The following is a 27,422-nucleotide window of genomic DNA, read 5'->3' on the forward strand; positions in this document are numbered from 1 at the left end:
ACATCCTGAAAAACCACGGCCGTGAAATTGAGAACCCCCGTGATGTGTTATTCAGGGTTGGTCAGATGGCCTTCAGAGGGGTGTCCGAGAAGAAGATTGTGTTTACAGATGGAGATTTGATCAAGTACGATCTGCAGCCTTCCCAGTTCCTGTCCGGATTCCTGATGGAGCTTTTAGAGAGAGAGGATTCCGCTTGGAGCGTGGTGTACTTATTCCCACACCTCACCATCCAAGAGTTTGTAGCTGCAGTCGCACAATTCCTGAATCCACATCCAGGGGATATCCTGATATTCCTCACTGAAGCCTACAGCATTACAGATGGGCAATTTGAGGTATTTCTCCGTTTTCTTGCTGGTCTCTCCAACCCAATGTCAGCTCGGGGCCTGGAGGAGTTTCTGGGTCCATTTCATCGTGAAACAACCTGCCGGGTAATTGACTGGGTGAAGGAGGAGGTTAAGCACCGGATTGGAAACACTGGGACTGAAGCTCGTAAAAGGAGCCTCCTGAACACATTGCACTACCTGTTTGAGTCTCAGAATCATGGGCTGGCTCAGGAAACACTGGGATCAGTGGAAACACTTTCATTCAGTGGAATGACACTGACCCCGATTGACTGCGCGGTCCTGTCTCATGTCATCGGATTCTGTGACACAATAAAACACCTCGACCTGGAGAACTGCCACATTCAGTGTGAAGGAATCCAGCGGCTGGGACCCGGGCTGCACAAGTGCCAGAAGCTGAGGTAACTTGGTTTATCTCTCACTCTGAACTGTGAAACTGCCTCATTGTGTTGTTCCAATGTAAAGGAATTTCGGTAAATTTGTAGTAAATCAGATTAAGAAGAATTATGACAAATGCCCAGGTTTGGTCAGTAATTCCCCAAGGACGGGAGGGTACTGTGTTTTCTTGTGAAGGGATGTTGGAGACTTCATCAGATCAGTGAACAACGACCATTGGTTTAATGGTAGTAGGTCACAGGAATGGCCGTGTTTCTCGCTGCCTGTGACACGTCCATTGACAATGTTCCTTCTCATTGTTACTGACCCCCAGACCGACACTGACTGCAGCAGTTGGGTCAGAGATTCACACCCCCTTCCCGGTGAGGGACAAGAGACCGTCAGCAGACTGTCCCAGTGAGAAGGAAAGAAATACCATTGTGAGATTGTCCTCCCACTGCCCTTCCCCATGTGTGAACTTGCTCACTTCGAGTGAGGGCGCATCTCCTCTGGGCCTCTGTTCAGACCCAACACACACGTACAAATATTTTCTGCATCCTCTCGTCTTGTAGGATTATCGTTTACCGTTGGAATCCTCCTCATCCAAATCCCTCTTCCATTCTTTGGGATCAAGTCCTCATCGCCATTTCTCCTGTGGGTTCCCTATTACACTTTTCTAATCCTCCTGTGGGATGTCTTTACCCCACCCCCTTCATCTGTCTCATCCCCATCTTCCTTCTTCCTGTGGGATCTCTCTTCCCCCTCCCCCATCCTCCAGTGAGAACTCTCTTCTCCACACCCCATCCTCCTGTGGGATCACTATTCACCAAACCACTTCCTCCTGTGGGGCCTCTTTTCCCATCCAGCGTCCTCCTGTGGGATCTCTATTCCCCATCCCCCTTTCTCCTGTGGGATCTCTCTTCCCCATCCCCCTTTCTCCTGAGGGATCTCTCTTCCCCATCAATTTCCTGCTGTAGGTTCTGTCTTCCCCAACCCCTTCCTCCTGTGTGATCTCTCTTCCACATCCTCCTTCCACCTGTAGGGTCTCTCTTCCACTTCCCCCTTCCGCCTGTGGGATCTCTCCTCCCCATCCCCCTTCCTCCTGTGGATCTCTCTACCCCATCCTCCTTCCACCTGTAGGGTCTCTCTTCCACTTCCCCCTTCCGCCTGTGGGATCTCTCTTACTCATCCCCCTTCCACGTGTGGGACCTCTCCTCCCCATCCCCCTTCCTCCAGTGGGATCCCTCTCCCCATCTCCCTTTCTCCTGTGGGATCTCTGTTCCACATCAACCTGCTGTGGGTTCTCTCTTTCCCAACCCTTTCTCCTGTGGGATCTTCCTTTCCCATCCCTTTCCGCCTGTGGGAACTCTCCTCCCCAACCCTTACTCCTGTGGGATCTCTCTTCCATCTCACTTCCATCCCTGGGATCTCTCTTCCCCATCAACCTCCTGCTGTTGTAACTCTCTTCCCCATCCCCCTTCCTCCGCTGGCAACTCTCTTCCCCATCACCCTTCCTCCGCTGGCAACTCTCTTCCCCATCCCCCTTCCTCCGCTGGCAACTCTATTCCCCATCCCCCTTCTTCCGCTGGCAACTCCGGTGGAATTACCCTTCCCCATTCAAATTCCTCCTTTCACAAATCCCTTACTCCCGTGGGAACTCTATTCCCCATTCCCCTTATTCCGGTGGGATCTCTTTTCCCCATCCCCTTTCCTGCTGTGGATCTCTCTTCCTCATCCTCTTTCCTGCGGTGGTACCGCTCTTCCCCATACTGCTTCCTCTAATGGGATATCCCTTCCCCATCCGCCTTCCTCCTTTGGGATCTCTCGTTCATCCGACTTCCACCTGTGGGCTCTCCCCGTTCCAATTCCTCCTGTGGGTCCTCTGTTCCATGTCCCCTCTACCGGACGGCTCTCTCATTCCCATCCCCATTCCTCCTGTGGGATCTCTATTCCCCAACCATCACCCTCCTATGGGATACCTCTTCCCAATCTCCCTTCCTTCTGTGGTATCTCACTTCCTCATCCCCTTTCCTCCCATGGGATCCCCATACCCCTTACTCTAATGGAATATACCCATCCATCTTACTGCTTTGGGATCTCTCGTTCATCCGACTTCCACCTGTGGGCTCTCCCCATCCCCCTTCCTCCTGTGGGTCCTCTGTTCCATGTCCCCTCTTGATGTAGGATCTCTCTTCCCCATCCCCATAACTCCTGAGGAATCTCTCCTACTCATCCCCCATCCTCCTGTATGATCTCTCTTCCCAGTCCCTCCTCCTACTGTCGGATCTCCCTTCCCATTCCCTTTGCTCCTGTGGGATCTCTCTATGTCAACACCCTTCCTCTTGTGGGATCTCTCCACCCCATCCCCCTTCCTCATGTGGGGCTCCTGTTCCCAAACCCCTTCCTCCGGTGGGATCTCTCTTACCCATCTCACTACCTCCTATCGGATCTCTCCTCCCCATACTTCTTTATCCTGAGGAATCTCTATTCCCCATTTACTTTCCTTCTGTGAGATCTCTCTTCTCCATCTCCTTCCTCCTGTGAGATCTCTCTTCCCCACCCCACTTCCTCCTATGGGATCTCTCCTCCCCAACCCACTTTCGCCCGTGGTATATCTGCTCCATCCCCCTTCCGGCTGTGAGCTCTCTCCTCCCCATCAAATTCCTGCAGTTGGAACTATTTTCCCCATCCCCACTCTCCTGTGGGATTACCCTTCCTCATTCACCATCCTTCAGTGGGATCTGTCTTCTTCATCCACATTTCTCCTTTGGAATCACTCGTCCATCCGACTTCCTCCTGTGGGATTTCTCTTCCCCATCCCCCTTATTCCGGTGGGATCTCTTTTCCCCAACCCCTTTCCTTCTGTGGATCTCTCTTCCCCATCCCCTTTCCTCCGGTGGGATCGCACTTCCCAAATACTGCTCCCTCTAATGGGATATCCATTCCCCATCCACTTTCCTCCTTTGGGATCTCTCGTCCCATTCCCCTTCCTCCTGTGGGTCCTCTGTTCCATGTACCCTCTTGATGTCGGATAACTCTTTCCCATCCGTATAACTCCTGAGGTTTCTCTCCTACTCATCCCCCGTCCTTCTGTATGATCTCTCCTCACTGTCCCTCCACTGACTGTCGGATATCTCCTCCCCATCCCATTTCCTCAAATGGGGCTCCTGATCCCAAACCCCTTCCTCCGGTGGGATTTCTCATCCCCATTCCCCCTTCTTGCTGTGGGATCTCTCTTCCACATACTCCTTCCTCCTGTGGAAGCCCTGTTCCCCATTTACTTTCCTTCTGTGGGATCTCTCTTCGCCATCCCCTTCCTCCTGTGGGATCTCTCTTCCCCATCCCCCTTATTCCGGTGGGATCTCTTTTCCCCAACCCCTTTCCTTCTGTGGATCTCTCTTCCCCATCCCCTTTCCTCCGGTGGGATCGCACTTCCCAAATACTGCTCCCTCTAATGGGATATCCATTCCCCATCCACTTTCCTCCTTTGGGATCTCTCGTCCCATTCCCCTTCCTCCTGTGGGTCCTCTGTTCCATGTCCCCTCTTGATGTCGGATAACTCTTTCCCATCCCCATAACTCCTGAGGTTTCTCTCCTACTCATCCCCCGTCCTTCTGTATGATCTCTCCTCACTGTCCCTCCTCTGACTGTCGGATATCTCCTCCCCATCCCATTTCCTCAAATGGGGCTCCTGATCCCAAACCCCTTCCTCCGGTGGGATTTCTCATCCCCATTCCCCCTTCTTGCTGTGGGATCTCTCTTCCACATACTCCTTCCTCCTGTGGAAGCCCTGTTCCCCATTTACTTTCCTTCTGTGGGATCTCTCTTCGCCATCCCCTTCCTCCTGTGGGATCTCTCTTCCCCATCCCCCGTCCTCCTGTGAGATGTCTTTTCCCATCCCCCACTCTTCTTGTGGAATCTCCCTTCCACATCCCCCTTCCTGTTTTTGGATCGCTAGTCCATCCGACCTCCTACTGTGGGATCTCTCTTCCTCATCCCACTTCCTCCTGTGGGATCTATCTTCCCCATCCCCCTTCCACCTGTCGGATCTGTCTTCGCTATTTACCTTCCTCCTATAGGATCTCTCTCCCCCACCACCTTAGGCCCGTGGGATTACTGCCCCATCCTCCTTCCAGCTATGCGGCCTCTGTTCCCATCCCCCCACTTCCCGTGGGGTCTCACTTCCCCATTCCCCTTCCTTCTGTGTGATCTCTCCTACTGATCCCCCATCCTCCTGTCTAATCTCTCTTCACAATGCTCCGAGCCTCCTGTGGGATCTCTCTTCCCCATCCCCCTTCCTTCTGTGGGATTACCCTTCCCCATTCACCTTCCTCCTCTGGGATCTGTCTTCCCCATCCCCCATCTTCCTGTGGGATTTCTCTTCCCCATCACCTTCCTCCTGTGGGATCTCCATTCCTCATCTCACGTCCTCCTGCAGTGCTTCTGTTCCCATCCCCCACTCTTCTTGTGGAATCTCCCTTCCACACTCCCCTTCCTGCTTTTGGATCGCTAGTCCATCCGACCTCTTCTTGTGGGATCTCTCTTCACCATCCCCCTTCCACCTGTGGAATCCCTCTTCCCTATCTCCCTTTGTCCTGTGGGATCTCTCTTCCCCATACCCATTGCTCTAATGGAATATACCTTCCCCATCCACCTTCCTTCTTTGGGACCACTCGTCCATCCGACTTCCTCCCGTGGGCTATCCTTCCCATCCCCCTTCCTCCTGTGGGTCCTCTGTTCCATCTCCCCTCTTGATATGGGATCATTCTTTCCCCTCCCCATACCTCCTGAGGTATCTTTCCTATTCACCAACCATCCTCCTGTATGATCTCTCTTCCTCCTCATCCTGTCAAATCTCTCTACCCCACGCTCCTTCCTCCTGTGGGATCTCTCTTTCCCATCCTCTTTAGTCCTGTGGGATCTCTCTTCCCCAGCCCCCTTCCTGCTATTGGGTCTCTGTTCCCATCACCCCACTTCCTGTGGGATCTCTTTTCCCCATGTCCAACTCTTCTTATGAGATCTCCCTTCCACATCCCCCTTCCTGCTTTTGATCGTTCCTCCATCCGACCTCCTCCTGAGGGCTCTCTTTTCATCATCCTCCTTCCTGCTGTTGGGCCTTTGTTCCCATTCCCCTCTTAGAAACATAGAAACATAACAAAATGGGTGCAGGAGTAGGTCATTCGGTCCTTCGAGCCTGCACGGCCATTCAGTACGATCATGGCTGATCATCCAACTCATAACCCTGTACCTGCTTTCTCTCCACACCCCCGATCCCTTTAGCAAAAAGGGCCATAACAAACTTTCTCTTAAATATAGCCAATGAACCGGCCTCAACTGCTTCCTGTGGCAGAGAATTCCACAGATTCACCACTCTCCGTGTGAAGAAGTTTTTCCTGATCTCGGTTCTAAAAGGCCTCCCCTTTATCTTTAAACTGTGACCCCTCGCTCTGGACTTCCCCAACATCGGAATCAATCTTCCTGCATCTATCCTGTCCAATCCCTTTAGAATTTTATACGTTTCAATAAGATCCCCCTTCAGTCTTCCAAATTCCAGTGAGTATAAGCCTAGTCGATCCAGTCTTTCTTCATATGAAAGTCCTGCCATCCCAGGAATCAATCTGGTGAACCTTTTCTGTACTCCCTCTATGGCAAGAATGTCTTTCCTCAGATTAGGGGAACAAAACTGCACACAATACTCTAGGTGCGGTTTCACCAAGGCCTTGTACAACGGCAGTAGAACCTCCCTACTCCTGTACTCAAATCCTTTTGCGATGAATGCCAACATACCATTTGCCTTTTTCACCGCCTACTGTTCCTGCATGCCCACCTTCAATGACTGGTGTACAATGACACCCTGGTCTCGTTGCACCTCCCCTTTTCCTAATCGGCCACCGTTCAGATAATAATCTGTTTTCCTGTTCTTGCAACCAAAGTGGATAACCTCACATTTACCCACATTAAATTGCATCTGCCATGAATTTACCCACTCACCTAAACTATCCAAGTCACCCTACATCCTCTTAGCACCCTCCTCACAGCTAACACCGCCGCCCAGCTTCGTGTCATCCGCAAACTTTGAGATGCTGCATTTAATCCCCTCGTCTAAATCATTAATATATATTGTAAACAACTGGGGTCCCAGCACTGAATCTTGCAGTACCCCACTAGTCACTGCCTGCCATTCTGAAAAGGTCCGGCTTACTCCCACTCTTTGCTTCCTGTCTGCCAACCAATTCTCTATCCACATCAATACCATACCCCCAATACCGTTTGCTTTAAGTTTGCACACTAATCCTTCTCTATGATTTCTTTTCCCCGTTCATCCTATTTCTGTCGGATCTCTATTCCACACGCTCCTTCCACCTGTGCGATCTCTCTTTCCCATCCCTTTTCCTCCTGTGGGATCTATCTTCACCATCCCACTGCCTGCAGTTGGGCCTTTCACACTTCTTGTGTGATCTCCCTTCTACATCCCCATTCCTGATTTTGGATAGCCAGTCCATCTGACCTCCTCCTGTGGGCTTTCTCTTCACCATCCCCTTCCTGCTGTTGGGCCTCTGTTCCCATTCCCCTCTACCTGTGGCATCTGCATTACTCATCTCCCTTCATCCTGTGGGATCTCTCTTCCCCATCCCCCTTCCTCCTGTTGGATCTCTCTTCCATAAACCCCCTTCCTCCCGTTTGATCTCTGCCCCATTTCCCTTCCTGCTATGCGGCCAGTGTTCGCATCCCCTGACTTCCGGTGGTGTGTCTCTTCCCCATCCCCCTTCCTCCAGTGGGATATCTCTTCCCCATCCGACACCCTCTTGTGGGGTCTCTCTTCTCCACCCCTCTTCCTCCTGTGGGATCTCTCTTCCCCATCCGCATTCTCCTGTGGGATCTCTCTTCCCCATCTCCCTTCCTCTTGTGTGTCCTCTGCTCCATGTCCCTTCTTCCTCTGGGGCCTCTCTTTCCCAAACCCATTCCTCCTGAGGTATCTCTCATACTCACTCCCCATCCTCCTGTATGATCTCTCTTCCCCGTCCCTCCTCTTCCTATCGGATCCCTCTTCCACATCCCCTTCCTCTTAAGGGATTTATCTCCTTCCCTTTTGTTCCGTGGAATCTCATCCCCATCCACGTTCCTCCAGTGCGGTCTCTGTTCCCATCACCCCACTTCCTGTGGGATCTCTCTTCCCCAACCCCCTTCCTCCGGTGAGATATCTGCCCCATCCTCCGTCCTTATTTGGGATCGGTCGTCCATCCCCCTTCCTCCTGTGGTTTCTCTCCTACTGATCCCCCAACCTCCTGTCTGATCTCTCTTCACCGTTCTCGATCCTCCTGTGGCATGTCTCTTCCCCATCCCGCTTCCTGCTGTGGGATCTCTCTTCCCCATCAAATTACTGCTATTGGATCACTCTTCCTCATCCCCCTTCATCCTGTGGGATTTCCGTCCCCATACACTTTCCTCTTGTGGGATCTCTCTTCCCTATCTCCCTTCCTCCTGTATGAACTCCTTCCCCGACTCTCCTCTTCCTGTCGGATCTCCTTTCCACATTCTCTTTCCACCTGTGGGATTTGTTTTCCCCACCCCCTTTCTTCCTGTGGGATCTCTCGTTCCCACCCCCTTCCTCCTTTGGATCTTGTGTTCCATGTCCCCACATCCTGTGGGATCTCTGTTCCCCATCCCCCTTCATCCTGTAAGATCTCGTTTCCCCATCCACCGTCGTCCTGTATGATCCCTCGTCCCCATCTCCCTTCATCCTGTGGGATCTCTCTTCCCCATACATTCCTGCTGTGGGATCTCTTCTCCCCGTCCCTTTAGCTCGGGTGGGTCTATTTCACTGTGTTGCATTGACATTTCTGCATTTCGGTCAGGAACACTTTTCTCTCCATCGGGAATGGAGCAGAATATGTGGAGTTTACAGGGTCACATTGACAGACTAAATTACTGACATTCGAATAAAACCCTGGAGCTGGTCATTGAGGGACATTGACAGTGATGGGAACTCCGGTCAGTGATTTACTGAAGGGTTTAATGTTTCCTGAAATATCCGAGTGAGAGAAATTCCCACAAACCTACGGTTTGATTCACTTTGTTCATCAATTTGTTTGTGTTTAGACTCTGTTATAATAAACTGGGAGATTCAGGAGTGAAACTGGTGTCTGAGTCTCTGAGGAACCCGCAGTGTAAAATACAGAAACTGTGGTAAGTACCAGACTGTGGGAGATTGTGTTTACAGTCACTTGGTGTCAGACACTGAACATCAATGTGATCAGTAATTGTGTAACTGATAAACACTGGGGATTTGTACCGTCTCCTGTCTCTCTGTGTCCTTCACCCTCACTCTCTCTCATCTCCAGGCTGTGGGAAGTCGGTCTCACAGATTCTGGTGCCGAGGATCTCGCCTCCGCTCTCAGTACAAACCCATCAGTGACAGAGCTGGACCTGAGTCATAATGAACTGGGAGATTCAGGAGTGAAACTGGTGTCTGCGGCTTTGAGGAACCCGGAGTGTAAAATACAGACACTGCGGTAAGTACCAGACTGTGGGAGATTGTGTTTACAGTCACTGGGTGTCTGACACTGAACATTAATGTAATCAATATTTGTGTTACTGATAAACACTGGGGATTTGTACCGTCTCCTGTCTCTCTGTGTCCTTCACCCTCACTCTCTCTCTCTCATCTCCAGGCTGTGGTGTGTCGGTCTCACAGATTCTGGTGCCGAGGATCTCGTCTCCGCTCTCAGTACAAACCCATCACTGATGGAGCTGGACCTGGTATTCAACTCGCTGACAGACCGATCTGTCCCCGCTCTCCGCCGCCTTATACTGACCCACCCGAGACTGGAGCGGATCTGGTGAGTGTTTGTGTTAATGTTCAAAGTGATAAAATATCAGCGGATCCGCGGGTTTTCTGGTGATATTTGTCTGTGAGTGTTCTTGAAACATTAACCCCAGTCCCCTGTTACTGACACTGTTGTGCAAAATGTTTATTTCATCTTTATTCTTACATCTGTTTCAGGCTGGGGGAGAATCGGTTCAGTCGGACCGGGGAGACGGAACTGAGATCTCTGCAGGAACCCAGACCCGGACTGAGAGTGGACTGTGAACATCCGCGCCCGCGGGATGGGGACATTTTGGCCGATTCCCCGCACTCTCCTTTAACTCCCTCTCCCCTTTAACTGCCGCCTTTACCTGTAATGACCGCGCGCCGGGGGTAATTCCCAACGGTTTTAACGGAACCGTCTCCAGTCTCCAGCTCAGTGACATCGGAAGCCATCCCGCATTGACGTATTTCCGCCTGCTGTTCGGCGGCGCAGCTTCCGCCGGATGTGCGGGTTCGAGACTCCCCCACGTGAGACCCCGGGAAATTACACTGACAGGAAGAGCCCGTGGTCCGGGACTCAGTCCGGGACACCGGTGTCCCGGGGTGGGATTATCCCTGGAAAGAATCCCTTTACTCCCTTTGCTGAGGACGATGAATTCACAGTCTGGCAGAAATAATGATGTCTAATTGACAAAAATACCTCGGCAGTGACCCTGGATCTGCAGCGATCTCGAATACAGCCCTAAAGTGTGATTTTATTATCATCGGTTCCCCGATGTAGAGTGACGGTGAAAGACGGGACTGATTATTCAACCGGTCACTCGTTGTCGCCGGTCAGTTAATTGTGTGTGACTGGGAGTGAATCAGGAGCAGCTTATTTATTCCCGCACGTCAGCAGCTCACACATTGTTTAATTTACATTTGTCATGATGAAATCAATAGACCGCTGTAACTTCCTGTCCTGGTGCCGGACTCGAGTTTTATTTGAGGTTTCTGCTGCCCCCCGCACCCTGTGCACTGCAACAGTGGGTCGGAGCTCCTCACACTGACACAGTAGCGTCTCAGCTCCGTGCTGAGGGAGGTCGGATGCCCAGGATCTCATCTCCACCAAAGCCCCTTCCTGGCTAACTGACACGCTCTCGCCCCCCCCCCCCCCCCGGGAGACAGTTAAAATCGACTGTAATATCAGACGTGACACCACTAAAATCCGTAGTACGAGAGGGACTGGGGATGAAATACCGGGGTCAGACACAGAGTGAATCTCCCTCCACACCGTCCCATCACACAATTCCAGGGTCAGACACAGAGTGAATCTCCCTCCATACCATCCCATCACATAATTCCGGGGTCAGACACAGAGTAAATCTCCCTCCGCACACACCCCTTCCCATTCACTCAAACCATCCGCATTCCTAACGGGACGCACCCCTACCCATTCGTTTCCATCGTCCGAACATTTCAACTGGGCCCCACCGCTTCCTATTCACTGCCATCATCTGCCTCCCAATGACACCCCTTCCAGTTCATTTCCAACGGGTCTGTGAACCTGGAAATTGCCGGGCACTCCTGAATTCCGTGTTTGACAGAACTCAGGGCTGCGTTTAGGGAATTTGACGAGAACGCCGATGCTTTATTAGTTACAAGGAAAGTCGAGGGTCGTGAGGATGTTGACGACTTTGTAACACTGACGGGGTTCTCACTTCTGGCGGAGACGGTGGATACGATCGAAAGGAAGGACCTTCGGCAGGTCTTCCTGCAAATGGGGTGGGGTGCGTGAGAGAGAGGTTTATGGTTTCAGTGTCCCAACACGGGGTGATTCATTACGCCTGGTTCCCGGTGTCCACATAACACACAGGAAGTTATACAGGGCACGGTTCCCCGACTCCATATCCCAAACTGGAAACTTTGCCAGGCACGGTTCCCGATCTCTGTCTCCACACCGAGAGTTTTACCGCGCACGGTATCGGGTCTCTGTATCGACACCGGGATTAATACCGCACACGTTTCCTGGTGTCTCCTCTCTCTACGACACGCGGAGTGATAACGCACAGGGTCCGGAGATGAGGATGTCGGATCGGTCTCTATCGTTTGGGATATATTTATTAATTGTGATAAACAGTCTGCGCAATCGTGTGTAGGGTGGTCGAGAGTGTCTGTCCTGCGAGGGGCTCCTGATTGAAAATGGTGAATAGGGAGGGAACGACAGAAGGATTTAGAATGGTCACTAGGGAGGGAGTGAAAGGTTGACTGAAAATGGTCTCCGGGGAGAAAGTGATGGACTGTGTGACAATGGGCGCCAGGGAGGGGACGATGGGCGGAATTAAGATGGCCGTTTCTCATGGCCGACAGGGAGGGAGTGATACACCGACAAGACAGTGGGAGTGACAGGCAGAGTTAAAATGACCGACAGGGTGGGGATGACGCACTGAGTGAAAATTATCACGGGGTGAGGGAGTTACCTGCTGACTAAAAGTAGGATTATGGATTAAAACCAGAAAATAAAATTACTACCGGGACAGAGTGACGCACCAACATAACATTGCCACCAGGCGAGAGACGTGCGAATTGAAAACGGTCTCCAGGGAGGGAGGGAGGGAGGGAGGGATGCACAGTGAGAAAATGGAGCCCAGAAAGTGACAAGTCGGAGGGAGTGGCGGCCCGACCTGAAATAGTCCCTGATTTCTTTGTTACAATGGCCGACAGGGAGAGAGTGATGGACAGACTTCAAATGGCCAACAGGGAGGAAGAGACGCACCGGGTAAAATGGCCGAAATGGAGACAGTTGCACATTGAGAAGAGAGGGGGAGCAATGGGTCGATGTAAAATGATCTAATGTGAGAAAGTGACGCTCTGATATGAAATGGCCATTGCTTCGCTTCAGCTGTCTGATGAGGCAGTTTAGGGTTAGTGATACCCTGTTTAAAGTGAGCGCCGTGTAGGGAGGGCGTGAATGGTCGATTGAAAATGACCGCCACCATGGTTAATTCTGTCGAGGAAAAGGGAGAGATGTGGTGACTGAAGGAGACCCCGTTCGGCCGGGTTGAAACGGGACCAAGGACGGAGCGACGCCTCTGTTAAAGTGAGCGGCAGAAAAGGAGTGAAGGACACCTTGACCTCAAATGGCCGACGCTTCACTTGAAATGGCCGCTGGGGAGGATCTGAGGGCTTTGATAGAAGTGAGCCCAAGAGAGGGAGCGACGCGCTGATTTAAAATGGGCGAATCCTTGGTTAATGTAATAACAATATTTTAATTTGTGTTTCGAACAGTCCTGGGTATTGTGTATATGTTTTAATTCTAGTGATGTTGTCATTGAATAAACTAATGTATATATCTCAGATATTCACACATACATATGTACATGTGGGTTTTGGGGAGGAGGGGTAAGGGGTTTGGGAGGAAGAGGAGTGACGGGACGAGGACTGGACTGATGAGACGGTGAGCGTGGCGAAGTCCACTGACTCAATAGGGGACGGTAAGGCGAGGGGCGAATGTTCCTGTCACAAACTGGTGGCCGACATGGAGAAGATCCAGACGGGGCGAGGAGTGAGACGACAGGAGGGGAGCTGGAGTGATGGGACGGGGAGGGAGGGTAAGAGCTAGGACAGGGAGGGACGGTCTCACCCTGTCACAAAATGGCTGTCTGCAGAAGGTTAAATGGAGAGATGTGACAGCGGGTACCGAGGGAAAGGCGAGGAAGGATGGGCAGTTGAGCTTGAATAAACAGGGAAAGAAGTGAGTGGAAGATGTGGAAAAGTGTGTGACCCATTCTACGATGCTGGGAGAACGGTTGCCAATGGTAACCATCACAAAATGGCCGTCAGCTAGGGTGAGATGGACGGTAATAGAGGGGAGAGCGAGGGAATAGAGAGCGGAGTGTTTCAGGAGTGGCGGGATGGCGAAGATGGGAGAGGGCGACCCATTACAAGGGGGCTGTAACTGTGGGGCACCATGAGGAGGAAGAGGCTGGAACCGATAACCCCTGCCCCCACCACCAGCGTCTCCAAAGTCCCGCTTCGATAATTTTTCAACCCGTCCTCAGGTGGTTCGGCCCGAATCCTTCAGACTGTCTCGTAGACTGGGGAACGTGTCGTCACTGAGGCCCGTCTAAGGCAGGAGTGGGCGCTGGCTCGCTGGAGATGAAGGCGAGGACCGGTGATGCGGGCTGGTGAGCGTGGATCACCACTATTCTCTGCGGATGGGGTATGAGAGGAAGGGATCAGATTGAGGAGGAGAGGGGAGAAGAAAATGCGGGGAGACAAGACGAGATGAATAAAATCATTATCACTCTACCGTCTTCCATTCCCCACCCCCTCAGCCTCCCTCTCCCACATTCCTTTCTCTCTTCCTCTGTTCCCTATTCTCCCCCCATCTATTCCCCCAACTCTCTCCCCACCCTATCCTCCTCCTTCCACCCCCTCACTGCCCTTTATTTCCTTTCTACCCCGTCCCCATCACTCTTTATCCTCTCCTGCTCACTTGCTCCCACCCGTCTCTTCCTACCATCTTCCTACACTGTCTAGGCCCCCAGTCTCTCTACCCTCCCCCACGCCACTTCGCCCCATCTCTTTTTTCCTGGCCTCATTCCAAATCTCTCCCGCACCCCGGCTGCTCTCTCATCTACGACTTATCTCTCTCTCCTCCTGGTCTATCTCCCAACCTGGTCTCTCCCGCTCCCTCAATGGCCTTTCTCACCGTCTCACTATCCTCCCTCCCTCGTCGTTCTCTCTCCGCCTTCCCAGATTCTTTCTCTCCCAGACTCCCTCTCTCCAATTCTCTCCGTCAAAGTTAAAAACAAATTTATTATGAAAGCACATCTATGTCACCAGAAACAGCTCTGAGATTCAGTTTAGAAACATAGAACACAGACATATAGCACAATACAGGCCCTTCGGCCCACAAAGCTGAGCCGAACATACACAAAACAACATAACATCATAACCATCATAGAATCAATGAAACATATCTGCTGATGGTAATTAGGCAGGGTTTTCTTCCTCCAGGGTCCTTCCCCACTCTTCACCCTCCTCTGTCTGCCTCAGACTCTCCGACCCGCTCCAGACTCTCTCTCTCTCTCTCTCTCTCTCTCTCTCTCTCTCTCTCTCTCTCTCTCTCTCTCTCTCTCTCTCTCTTTCTTCCTGATGCCGCAGTCCCTTTCTCTCCATCTCAAACCCCAGAATCTCCCACGGGAGGAAGTGCGAGGAGAGAGAAGGGTGGTTGTTATACAGAAAGATTTAGAGGCAGTGAGAAAAAAGAGAGGGACAGTCAGACAGGCAGACAAATGCGGGAATCAAACTATTCTGATATGAAGTACATGAAACTAAAATGAAATGTAAGCAGAAGGATGAAAATCAAGTCAGGTCAAGTCAAACTTTATTGCCATTTCGACCATAACTGCTGGTACAACGTTTTTCAGGACCATGGTTTACATGACACAGTACAAAAAACTAATATTAAAAAAAAAACACAGAGAAAGCTATACTAGGCTACAGACCTACACTGGACTGCATTAAGTGCACAAAACAGTACTGGCATTACAATAAATAATAAACAGAACAGTAGGGCAAGATGTCAGTCCAGGCTTCGGGAATTGAGTCTGATAGCTTGGGGGAAGAAACTGTTACATAGTCTGGTCGTGAGGCCCCGAATGCTTCGGAGCCTTTTCCCAGACGGCAGGAGGGAGAAGAGATCGTATGAGGGGAGCATGGGGTCCGTCATAATGCTGTTTCCTTTGCGGATTCTGCGTGTGGTGTAAATATGTAAAATGAAGGAAGTATCACGACAGAAGAAACTGTTAATCAGTGGAACAGAATGAACTCCAGACCCGGCAACATCCTTGTAAATTTCCTCAAAAATGTATCATTCTACTTCAGCGCGACATCCCATCTCCTGTACTTAACTCTTTGATACATGAAGACTAGTTTGCCCAAAGCTTTCTTTACGACCCGATCTACCTGTGACGCCACTTTCAACAAGTTATGGACCTGTATTCCCAGCTCTCTTTGTTCTGCCGCACTCCTCAGTGCCCGACCGTTCAACCTCCCCTGGTTAGTTCTACCGAAGAGCAACACCTCGCATTTGTCTGCGTTAAATTCCTTCAACCATTTTCAGCTCATTTCTCCAGCTGGTGCGGATCCCGCTGTAAGTCATTACAGCCTCCCTCGCTGTCCACTACACCTCCAATCAGGTTGCCATCCGCAGATTTCCAGTAAACCACATTATCATTCAGATGGTTGATATAGACGAGAAACAAAAACGTACCCAGTGCTGCTCCCTGCGGCACTGTAGGAGTCACCGGCCTCCAGTCAGAGATGCAACAATCTCCCTCCACTCTCTGGCTTCCACTACAAAGCCGATGTCTGATCCCATTTACTGCCTCATCGTGAATGCCGAGCGACTGAACCTTCGTGACCAGCCTCCCGTGCGGGAGCTTCTCATCTGGTTACTGACACGGACACGATCACGTGGCAAACATCATTCACCAAAGAGTTGCTTTAAGTGGTAAACGCATAAAAGGTGCTATACATTACTATAAATACAATCCGCGTCCTGTTTTAGAGCCAGAGGCCTACAATAACATGACGAGCGATCCAGTATTGCGGATAGGGCAATCCATAATGCCTGGGATAGCACACCAGGACACCCAGTCGTGAGCAGGAAGTAGAGGTGCGAATACGTGGGGAATTCGGAGATAGGCATACGAATAATAATCACTATAATAGCAATAATAATAGAAGTAGTAGAGATACTTGAAGAATTCCTCTCAAATATTGCCCGAGACTGTCGAAGTGCCGCCAATGTAGATCGGGTCAAATGTGTTATGTGACTCCGGGACTGTTTTGAGAAGTGAAGTGAAGATGATACTGAAAGTCAGACCGTTACACTCGATCACTTGTGAGGGGACGAGACGTTTCACGTCGCTCCTGTTCGGTGGGGAATTCGTTTGGGACGAATGACCGTCACTCCACTAGTTTCGAGGTTGTTAGAGAGAAGAGAGAGAACAGACATTTCAGTCACAAACTTAATAGGTGTGAGCCCGAATTTTGGTGGCATAAGGAAGGAGCAATGGGATCAACATGCACGAAACAGCGCCCCCTAACGCCTTCACCGGCGTTTTGGGGGATGTTAACCAGGCCAGTCTGACAAAATCACCAAGCAATTAACAACAACGGATCGCTTGCAGTACCAGAGGAAACCACAGACTGGACCATTCTTACACCACCATCTACCGTGTGGTTCCACTCCCTCACTTCGGGAAGTCTGATCACCTGGCTGTACTTCTGCTCCCTGAGTATAGGCCGAGACTGAAGACCGCAGCACCCGCAGTGAGGACCAAGAACGTTTGGACCAGGGAAGCGCAGGAGCGACTAGAGGACGGCTTTGAATCGGCGGGCTGGACTGTATCCAGCGATTCATCTTCCAACCTGGCTGAGTATGGTGTAGTTCTTACGGAGTACATTAAAACCTGTGTGGATGAGTATGTTCCTACAAAGAATTACTGTACAATCCCAAACCAAAGGCCGTGGATGAAACAGAGGGTCCGCCGTCTGCTGAAGTCTAAATCAGTGACTTTTAAATCTGGCCTCCCGCGCCTGTACCAGAAATCCAGGTGTGATTTGCGGAGGGCCATTTCAAGGAGGAAGAGACAATTTTGAACGAGGTTGGAGGCGACATCGGATGTACGACAACTCTGGCACGGTTTGCAAGACATTACTTCCGACAAAGCGAAACCCAATGGCACGAATGGCAGCGATGGTTCACTACTAGATATACCCAACGCCTTCTCTGCGCGCTTCGAAAGGGAGACTATAACTACAGCTGTGAAAATCCCCGCTGCACCTGATGACCCTGTGATTTCTGTCTCCGAGGCGGATGTTAGGCTGTCTTTAAGAGGGTGAACCCTCAGAAGCTGAAAGGTTTCGATGGAGTTCCCGGTAAGGCTATGAAAACTTGCGCCAACCGACTGCCGGAAGTATTTAAGGACATTTTCAACCTCTCACTGCTGCGTGCGGAAGTTTCCACTTGCTTCAAAAAGGCAAAAATTATACCATTGTCTTAGAAGATTAATGTGAGCTGCCTTAATGACCATCGCACGGTCGCACTCACATCTACAGCGATGAAATGCGTTGAGAGGTTGGTCATGACTGGACTGAACTCCTGTCTCAGCAAGGATCTGGACCCACTGCAGACTGCCTATCGCCACAACAGGTCAACGGCAGATGCAATCTAAATAGCTCTTCACACGGCCTGAGACCATCTGAACAACAGCGTCTTCCTCTCTGCCAAACACTACCTAACTTTCAAAAAAAATGTATTATTTCTGCTTTGCACGATTTGTTAATCTATTAAATATACATATACCTTAACTGATTTACTTTTTTCTTCTATATTACGTATTGAATTGAACTGCTGCTGACGTCAGTGGTGGGAAAGATGCTGGAGTCAATAGCCTGACGTCAGTGGTGGGAAAGATGTTGGAGTCAATTATAAAAGAGGAAATTACGACACATTTGGATAGCAGTAGAAGGATCAGTCCGAGTCAGCATGGATTTATGAAGGGGAAATCATGCTTGACTGACATTCTGGAGTTTTTTGAGGATGTAACTAAGAAAATGGCAGTGGAGGCCAAGTCTCTGGTTGCATTCAAGAGAGAGTTAGATAGAGCTCATAGATAGCGGGGTCAAGGGATAAGGGGAGGGGGCAGGAACAGGGTACTGATTGTGTATGATCAGCCATGATCACAGTGAATGGCGGTGCTGGCTAGAAGGGGCCGAATGGCCTACATCCACACCTACTGTCTATTGCTGCAAAGTTAACAAATTTCACGACACGCCGTTGTTAATAAACCTGATTTTAATTCTGAAAATATCTGTTTACATTCGGTACTGCAACGCTCCGGGAAGAGCGAAGGGCCTGTCAAGGCACAGGTGACCTGATGATTCGTCACTGTAACCAAGAAAGAGGTCAGCTTATGACGCTTGATCCTACACTGACCAGCGTCATGGACTTCTGAGGTCAAGAGAGTGGTATTTCCTCAATGCAACCGCTTTTGTACTTTAAAAACTCTCCCGCACGTTTCATGGAGAAAACCACTTTATTCTGATGATATAAAAACTGGTTATTAAACACTTAAAAAGCAACAGAAAGACCGAGTGCAAAGGATAATAATGATCTCTCTCTCTCTCTCTCTCTCTCTCTCTCTCTCTCTCTCTCTCTCTCTCTCTCTTTCCTCTCTCTCTCCCTCTCCCTCTCTCTCTCTCTCTCTCTCTCTCGCTCTCTCTCTCTCTCTCTCCTCTCTCTCCTCTCTCTCTCTCTTCTCTCTCCTCTCTCTCTCCCTCTCTCTCTAAGACTAATGTTCATGCCACTCTTCCTTACATTCACAATATTCAAAGTAAGCTTTTGAGACAAATATCATTTCCCTGTAAACGAGAATCTGCACATTTTATTTTACCTTTATCTTCAAATTTTGCTTAGCTTAATTTTTCGCTAAAACTACTGAATTGTTGAGATACAGATTATGAACAGCTAAAACCTATTTGACAACACCTCCCCACAACTGCTGCTCAGGTACTATGCAAAAAGTGTTAACTGCATGTGTCATTTAATTAAAGGCCGATATCGTTATTTCCACGGAGGGTTTCAGCGCCACAAGAGAGTTTCCCTCTCCTATTAATACGCATCTGAATCACTGAGCTCTCACTGAACAGCCGCTCCGGCACTCACAGTGATTCGCCGATCCACACAGAGGGACAGAGAGAGCACGCTGCAGAAGGAAGGTTTGCTGGTTCCGGAATGGATCAGAGTCCGGGAACAGCAGCGTGGAGTGTGGCAGAAATTCCGAAAAATGTCTTCTGGGCTGCTCAGTTTGTCTTTGCGAAGTATGAATGGATGACCTTGGATCTTCGAATCGCACAGGCATTAAAAGTCATTCAAGTGATTTACTTCCCCGTCCTCGCTATCATTGCAGTTCCCGGTGAGTGTCTGTCCAAAGCTCAACTACACAACAGTATTTAACTGTTCTCTAATGTTTATCGCCCGTTTGAAATTATTGCTCCTGTCGCACACTCCAGGTAAGAAATCTCCAAATTCTGCAACGATGCTGTTCACTGTGGCTCTTGTCATTGTGCGGGTGTAATGGCCAATGATCCAATCGGCAAACTCCGTTCAATCGTTGCTCACGTCATTTCATGACCGAGGCTTTAATATTTTGCCTCCGGGAGCGTTGCCTCCTTTCAGTCTCTCCATATTCCCCTCGGAAATATCGGCTTTTGAATCAAGTTGCTTCAACTCCTTGTGTTTGCAACGCAATTTAATTTGACTTCCTAATACGCATTATTCTCGCAGACAATCGCTTCGAAATGTTCCACTGCCCTTTCTTGCGTTCATTCACGTGATTTTTTTTTAATCCTATGTTCGCTTTTTAAATGTCTCTCTGAGGATTTCGCAGAATTGTGTTACAATGAAAATAGAGACGGCTCATTATCTGTCTTCTCATGAACGAAGTTACATTATGGTGAATATTTGCAACTCTCTCATTCTCTGCTCATTTCACACAATAGTGATCTGAATAACATTGCACAACAGACACTGTAGTTGTCTGCATCGACTGAATTGTGCAATACCGTTCCAAGCTTGGAATTATTCGTCGAATTTCATTTAAATTCTATTCAAAAAAAAAGGAAAGGATTCGTAATTTCCAGTGCATTTGCGTTAAAGTAATCTCACGATCACACGCTCTCTCTCCTCTGACTATCCTCCTCCAAACGATGTCTGCATCAGACGTCATTCTGCAATTGGAACTCGGCAATTATAAAACGCCAATGTCCTTACTGTTGTCCTGTTTTTAATTCACGGCCGCCGCATTTCACTGTGATCTCAGTGATTTAGAGTAGTCCTCGCTCTAACTGATTCCCTCCTCCGATTGCAATTCAAAAACGTCCTCAACTGATTATTTTATTACCGTCTGCGTTTACATTTGACTGTCCACCCGGTGGTTGTTCAGAAAGTCTGCAAACTGGAAGATGACAAACAGGTCATAACATTCAGACAGTGATGCATTTCTTTGGGGATAAAAGACGGATGACAATGCGGGGAAGGAAAACTTAATCGGGAGTGTAATAAATGCAAAGGAATGGAGGGAAATCTCTTCCATAAGGCCAGGAGTATCTGAAGGGGATAAAGAACGTTGTAGGAAAGATTCCGAAGGAATACGATTTGCCTAGTTAACTCTCGGCCTGTGAGCTAACATCCGCCGCAGCAAAGTCAGATCTCCCGCTCAACATGTCCGAGAGAGTCGACCAGTTTCTCGCAGCTTTAGGTCAGCGGCTTCGAATACATTCATGGGTCGGGTGAGACTTGGTTCGGTTCCGCTGTTCAGAATCACTCGCTCACCGAGCGGATTGAAAGGAGCTACTGCTGACAGGATGATCGGTGACAGCATTGCATATATAGCGAGGATGCCCGAGACCGTACCCGAGTGATTGTGTCTATTACACTGTACTACCGGCGCAAAAAAAAAGGAACTGATTTGTGAACGTAAGCTGGTGCTGATAAACCTGATTCTGATATGGGTCTCTGTTGTAGACTGAGAGTTGGATGGAGTTGGGGAGAGGGCATCATAGTTGGAAATTTTTTTAGGGGGGGGGAGTGAGAGAGTGAATGGAGCGGGCAGCACCATGGTTACATTCTGTAATTGTCAATAATTCCCAGCATCCCCAACTATATATATATGTGTCTAAGACTTTTGCATAATAGTGTACAGTGATCAGGAGAGGGAGCTGCCTTTGATCTAAACAGTCAGTGTTGAGGAAAGTTATTTAATGAAATTTAAGTGTCTGTAGATTTCGCACTTTATGTCCCATTTACATCTTTTCCCTCATCATGTACAAAGTTACCAATTATCAGTGGTTGTTATCTGTATTATTCGCTGCTGTTTTGGGTGATATCCGTCCGCAACTATTGCGTTTGATCTTTCATTGGCTTCACTTAAGACTTGATTCTAATGATTGATTTTTTTCGATAGACTTCCTGAGGATTTTCTAACACGACAAGGAACCGGGAACAAATCGTATAAATTGTATGTTCATGTAACATTGGACGCTTCCGGATGCGTGCCCACTGATTATCTTTTTCATACTCTTTGCAGTGAACCTGATGACAATTTTAATCCTGTCCAGAGGAAAGTGCGGTCTCTCCAGAGTTGTCACTCGCTACCTGGTTGCCATGGCAGCGGTGGATCTTATGGTCGTTGTCCTGGACCTGATATTGAGCAAGATTCCATACACTTACGTGCCAGTGAAACTTTTCCTCTGGGCTGCGGGTACACCAGTGTGTAAAATCCACGCCGTCCTGCTTTACATCGCCACCGATTGTTCGGTCTGGTTCACCGTCACGTTCACCTTTGATCGGTTTGTCGCCATTTGTTGCCAGAAGCTGAAAACTAAATACTGCACCGGGAAAACTGCGGCTGTGATTCTGGGGATGGTGACTGTGATCAGCTGTTTAAGAAACACGTACTGGTATTTTCGGCTCGCAGGGCACTATACATTGATAATTGCTCCATTTATTTGTCTCGATACGGTGTATTATTTGTCTTCATCTGTCTCAATGCCAATCGATTTTTTTAATTACCTTCTCACTCCTGTAATCCCATTCCTGCTGGTTCTCCTGACGAATGGTTTAACCGTCCGACACGTTTTAATCGCCAGCAGAGGGCGCAGGAGACTCCGGTTTGCTGACAAGGGACAGGGTGCCAGAGACCCGGAGATGGAAACCCGCAGAAAATCCCTCGTTTTACTACTAATCATCTCTGGCAATTTCGTCCTGCTGTGGGCACCGTTCACTGTGTATTCTGCGTGGAACTGACTGTCTGCTTCCTCTGCGGTGACGCGTCCTCCTGATTCTCTGCGAGAACTGGGCTCGATGCTGCAGCTTCTGAGCTGCTGCACAAACACGGCTCTTTACACCGTCACCCAGACCAAGTTCAGGGAGCAACTCAAAATCGCGATAAAACATCCCCTGGCGCTCACTTTCGGAAGGATCTCATAAATCACTGATGTCTCCTGACTAATTCTTCATGAATAGCAGGTTTCTTCCGCAGTGAAAGGGACCATAATCAGCAAACGCAGTCCAGTCAATATTTTATGCATCTGGATCAGCAATTGCCACGTTTTATATTCAAGTGTAAGTGGGCTTCGGTTTAACGCGAAAGGGACCAGTTTTATGGAGAAATAATGTGTGCGGCACACTGTTATTGAAAACGCGCTGATGTCAGCAGATACGAGAGCAGCGTTGTGCAGTTCTTAGTGAGGGGCATAAACAGGCAGGAATGAGTATAGAGTCCGGCGTTTTCCTTGTTAGATCATTGTCCACCCACTTTACTATCGCGGATGATTCCTCACACTTGCTCACTGGCGATCCAATCAATGCTTTTATTTTCTGCATTTGCCGGTTTTTATCCCTTTCTCTTCCCCAGTGGAACAACCTGTGTTTGTTACTGTAGAGCACCGCCAACATTGTGACCCCCAGTTCCGCCCTGCATGTCGCACTGTCCGGCTGGTTCAGCTGCACTGCTCCGCCCCGACGTGCGATTCTGGGATCCCGAAGCCACTGCTGTTTAACGGTCTAGTTACCCCACTTCGCAGACGGCGACTTGATATCAGCTGTTGCCCCGGAAACCTCTGTGACTATTTCAGGGATTCCAGAGACGTCTTGCAATCATAATGTTAACGGATGTTTGGAAATTCGATGTCCGGGCTGTGCAGATGCGAGTGCCAATCCGGAATGAGGGGAGGAGGTTGTTCTTTTTTTAACCTCATCTCGACCGCAGGTGATGCCGTGGGCAGGTGTGTCGTGTGGTAACACGCGTAAGACCGTCTTACCCGGCTGTGATATTTCAAGGCCTGAAGATCGGTAAATGAAGATGTGTTCGGACAGTTATTACACATTCACCTGTCTTTTTTAAATTTTTCTGGAGCCGTGTCTTTGCGAAATTTAGCAATGCTTTGAAGCATGAACGTTATCAGGTTGTATCCAACCAGGAGAGTTATTAAAAGTGGGTGAAACTGTACGGGTTGTGTCCATTAGAGACGCTTTATAAAAGCGATCCTGCATCACTGAATGCGTCTCACTGAGGGAATTTTGACAGCGGAGTTGTTTTCTGGAAAAGATCGGGAAAGCATAGGCATAGGTACAAAAGCCTGGGAACACGCAGCTCCAGGCCCGGGGAGACCTTCTACTCTGCTGATATAAGATTATTCAATGGCTCCCGAGTATGGTAATGTGGACCCTTCACTTCCTTGTCTATTTCGTTGTGATTTTCCTCCTTTTTTGTCGGCTTGTTATATCTTTATCCAGCGTTGTTATTGTATCACCCTGGTCAGCTTCATTACTCAAAAAAAAAAGTGATTGGATCTGCATGAATTGTACACAGGACTAGAATCTTACAGTATCTCTGATTAGTGACAACATTAAACAGATTCCTAATTCATCTACCCGCGGTGTAACATGGAATATATCTGAAGCCGACTTCCCACCATGGGAGGGGGGGGTGTCACAGTCCGTAGATTGAACAGCCCCCCCCCCCACACTGGGCTGCCTTGCCAGGACCACAGTCAGAAGTGAACGGCTACTTGGATATCACAGGTTCCTAAAGTCATGAAGTCGTAAAGTCCAGGTGAGTTATTTCTACTTACTAGAACGACGATGATAGTTCACTGCCCCTTCTACTCAAGCGTTCATCAATATTAGATACTATCCGCCTTCGCCGGTCACCCGCGCAACGTGTTTCAGGTCTGTAGCCGCTTTCCCGGTCAGGGAAATAAAAATTCTGATAACCTCTTTGCTCGCTACTCTTTATAAAAATCTACAGTACCGGCTTGGGCATATGCACATCAAATTACTACAGTACTACACACACACACACACACACACATACACACACACACACACACACACACACACTCACACACACACACACACACACACACACACACACACACACACACACACACACACACACACACACACACACACACACAGTAAACGGTTTAGACGTTTGCACAGTACTGTAGTAATTTTATGTATTGCACTGTACTGGTGCCGCAAATGAAGAAGCACACAAATTGCATGACATATATATGCATGATGATCAATTTGATACGGATGTGGGTCTCTGCTGTGGATTAAAAGTGGGAAGGGTGCACGGGGAGTGGAATCATATTTGGGGGAAGGGGGACGGAGTGAGGAGGGATTGTGGAAACACCGAAGACATATTCTGTCATGATCACTAAACCAATTGTTCGGACCTTGCCTGACGTTGCCTGGTGTCCCAGGGCTAGGTGTGTCTGCACCAACGCCACTCACCCCCCTTCCCCCAACCTTCGCCGCCCATCGCACTTCTTCTCTGCCCCCTGTCACACACTCCTCCCATGGCGCTCCATCCTTGCCAGTCCCAACAACGTTTGCTCATGCCGGATATACAAACTCTTTCTCCGCTCCACGTTCAAAAATACAGTACTTTGCGTAAGTCTTGGGCATCCTAGCTACAGTGTATAGATATGCCTAAGGCTTTTTGGACGGTACAGCATTTTGCTTGAATTAAGACGCCTGCCTTATGTGGAAAAGGTTAAAGCTGGATATCGTCCGCTGATAATTGTGATTCACTCCGCCTCAGAAAGTTTCGCTTCACCGGACACAAACACTTGCCAATCTAATCCTTTCCTCCGACTGGGTTTATTGGTTTCGTACTGTTCTGGAGTTATTATTCTCACATTTACCGAAATGCAGTGAAAAATTTGTCTGGCGTTTCATTCCACAAAAATTCAATGATGCCACGTGGTATTTTCAAGCAATGTAAATCAATAAGAAAAATAAAGTGTAACATTTACAGAGTAGGTAATGTGCATGTAAGCAAATAGTTGAATGAATAAACTCATCTCCGCCTTCAAGCTAGATACAAATACCAATTGTAACCAACGTTACGATGACAAACTCTGTCATCTTCCTCAAGGATGATGCCTGGGCCTGTCTAGTCCAGTGGTATTTATTCCCCTGTATTGTCCCTCCTGATTCGATAGTCCTCTTCCAATCAGGTGCCCGCTCCCCAACTTGTTTACAATCGAATTTCAGTTCTTACTTAGAGCGAGACCTTTGTCCTCGTTAGTTCTATTTCAATGACTTCCTTTACCGGCGGTTCCAAAAGCCATCGGGATGTTTTGGATTGAATCGACTTTATTTGTTACATCCTTCGCATAAATGAGGAGTAAAAATCTCTACGTTACATCTCCGCTTAAAGGTGCAATGTGCAGTCATAGTAATTTATAACAATTTATAATAAATAGAAGGTAACATAGAAATACGCACAAATCAGTCTGATGGTCTGGTGGAAGAAGCTGCCACGGAGCCTGGTCATCCTGGTTTTTATGCTGCTGTGCCGTTTCCCGGGTGGTAGCAAATGGAATAGTTTGTGGTTCGGGTGACTCGGGTCGCCGATGATCATTCGGACCTTTTTCTTATGCAACTGTCTCTGTAAATATCCTGAATCATAGTAAGTACACATCTCTGTTCTTGTGTACTATGTTTCAGTCAATTAAAGGAAAGTTACATTTTGGTTTAGCTGGGAACGTTGGGCTCGTTGGTTCCGGGAGTGTGTGGAATCCAGGGATTATTCTGCTCCTCCGCTATTTACCTCCGCTCCATCCGTCACAAAAGACAGGATATCCCTGTTGCCAGCCACCTCAACTCTGCTTCACATTCCCATTCGGATATGTCCATACATGGCCTCCTCTACTGCCATGATGAGGCCGAACTCAGGTTGGAGGAGCAACACCTCATATACCGTCCGGGTAGTCTCCAGCCCCTTGGTATGAACATTGAATTCTCCAACTTCCGGTAATTCCCTCCCTCTCCATTCCCCCATCCCACCTTCACTCTGTCTCCTCTTCTAGCTGCCTATCACCTCTCAGGATTCTTCCTCCTTCTACTACCCATAGTGCCTTCCCCTTAAATTCCTTCTTCACCTCTCCTGCCTATCCCCTCCCTGCTTCCCCTCCCCCACCCTTTGATCTTTCCTCTGATTGGTTTTTCACCTGGCACCTTCCCACCTTCCCCCCATCTTCTTTCTAGGGCCCCTGCCCTCTCCTTCTTCAGTCCTGACGAAGGGTCTCTGTCCGAAACGTTGACCGCTCATTTCAACGGATGCTGCCCGACCTGCTGAGTTCACCCAGCTTTTGTACGTGTTGACTATTCTGCTCTCACTCGCCCTGGGAAAAGAAACACGGAGGAAATGCAGCGCACATTCTCCCGTGTTGTTGACTATGGGGATCTGTGGATTTAACGTGTAGAACAGCTTGTCTCTTCAGACTCAGAACAGACCTCTGTCACCGGCGTCTGCTCCACCCTTACCGGACTTTGGAAATGCATTAGAGATATTGGGCCAAAAGAGCATCGCGGCACCGATAATTGCCAATAACATTGGTCATTAGATTCAAAATAACAGAAAGCGGGGCAACACAGATTCAAGCCCTTTGCCCCTCAAGGTCTATGTGAAGCATGCTGCTAATTGTCAAAGATTAACGCGTCATCACGTGCCCTATTTCCTTATTTCTGGCGGTTAATGTGTCCAGTCATCCGGCATCTCAGGCGTGGTTAGAAAAAAGATCTCAGCCGAAGGCCAAGAAATACCCCCAGATGATGTCGGGGGCTTGTGCAGAAATTGCAGTTGTTTCTGTAACTGGTGCCCTGTTATTAATGGTGTTTTGAGCCTGTTGTTTTTCATCTACGTCAAATACCTGGTTGATTCCAACCAATAGAGCAACATTTCACCCTCCAATAACAGAAATAAGGCACTTAAATTTAATGCACTTCTGAAACTTTTGTAATCACTGATGCAGTTTCCACC

The 27,422-nt window shown here is 49.0% G+C and overlaps 1 protein-coding gene across 2 annotated transcripts; it reads left to right on the forward strand.

Annotated features, from left to right (window-relative positions):
- Positions 1-200: 200 nt before the first annotated feature.
- Positions 201-10,060, forward strand: LOC140720297 (ribonuclease inhibitor-like). 2 transcript variants are annotated; one of them, XM_073035163.1, is made up of 5 exons: positions 201-742; positions 8,817-8,903; positions 9,059-9,229; positions 9,389-9,556; positions 9,721-10,060. In XM_073035163.1, the coding sequence occupies exons 1-5, from the start codon at positions 369-371 to the stop codon at positions 9,878-9,880; spliced, it is 960 nt and encodes a 319-aa protein (XP_072891264.1). In that variant the 5' UTR covers positions 201-368; the 3' UTR covers positions 9,881-10,060. The 2 variants fall into 2 exon arrangements, with proteins under 2 accessions (XP_072891264.1, XP_072891265.1); XM_073035164.1 differs by having other exon boundaries at positions 9,412-9,556.
- Positions 10,061-27,422: the final 17,362 nt, after the last annotated feature.

The sequence above is a fragment of the Hemitrygon akajei genome, unplaced genomic scaffold (assembly GCF_048418815.1).
Source record: "Hemitrygon akajei unplaced genomic scaffold, sHemAka1.3 Scf000041, whole genome shotgun sequence".
Taxonomy (NCBI): domain Eukaryota; kingdom Metazoa; phylum Chordata; class Chondrichthyes; order Myliobatiformes; family Dasyatidae; genus Hemitrygon; species Hemitrygon akajei.

Bases quoted from the DNA above. Each gene is read 5' to 3' on its own strand.
- LOC140720297 (XM_073035163.1), top strand. From the start codon at position 369: ATGTCAGCTCGGGGCCTGGAGGAGTTTCTGGGTCCATTTCATCGTGAA. The intron at 8,904-9,058 runs GTAAGTACCAGA...TCTCATCTCCAG, and splicing joins TGTAAAATACAGAAACTGTG to GCTGTGGGAAGTCGGTCTCA. The intron at 9,230-9,388 runs GTAAGTACCAGA...TCTCATCTCCAG, and splicing joins TGTAAAATACAGACACTGCG to GCTGTGGTGTGTCGGTCTCA.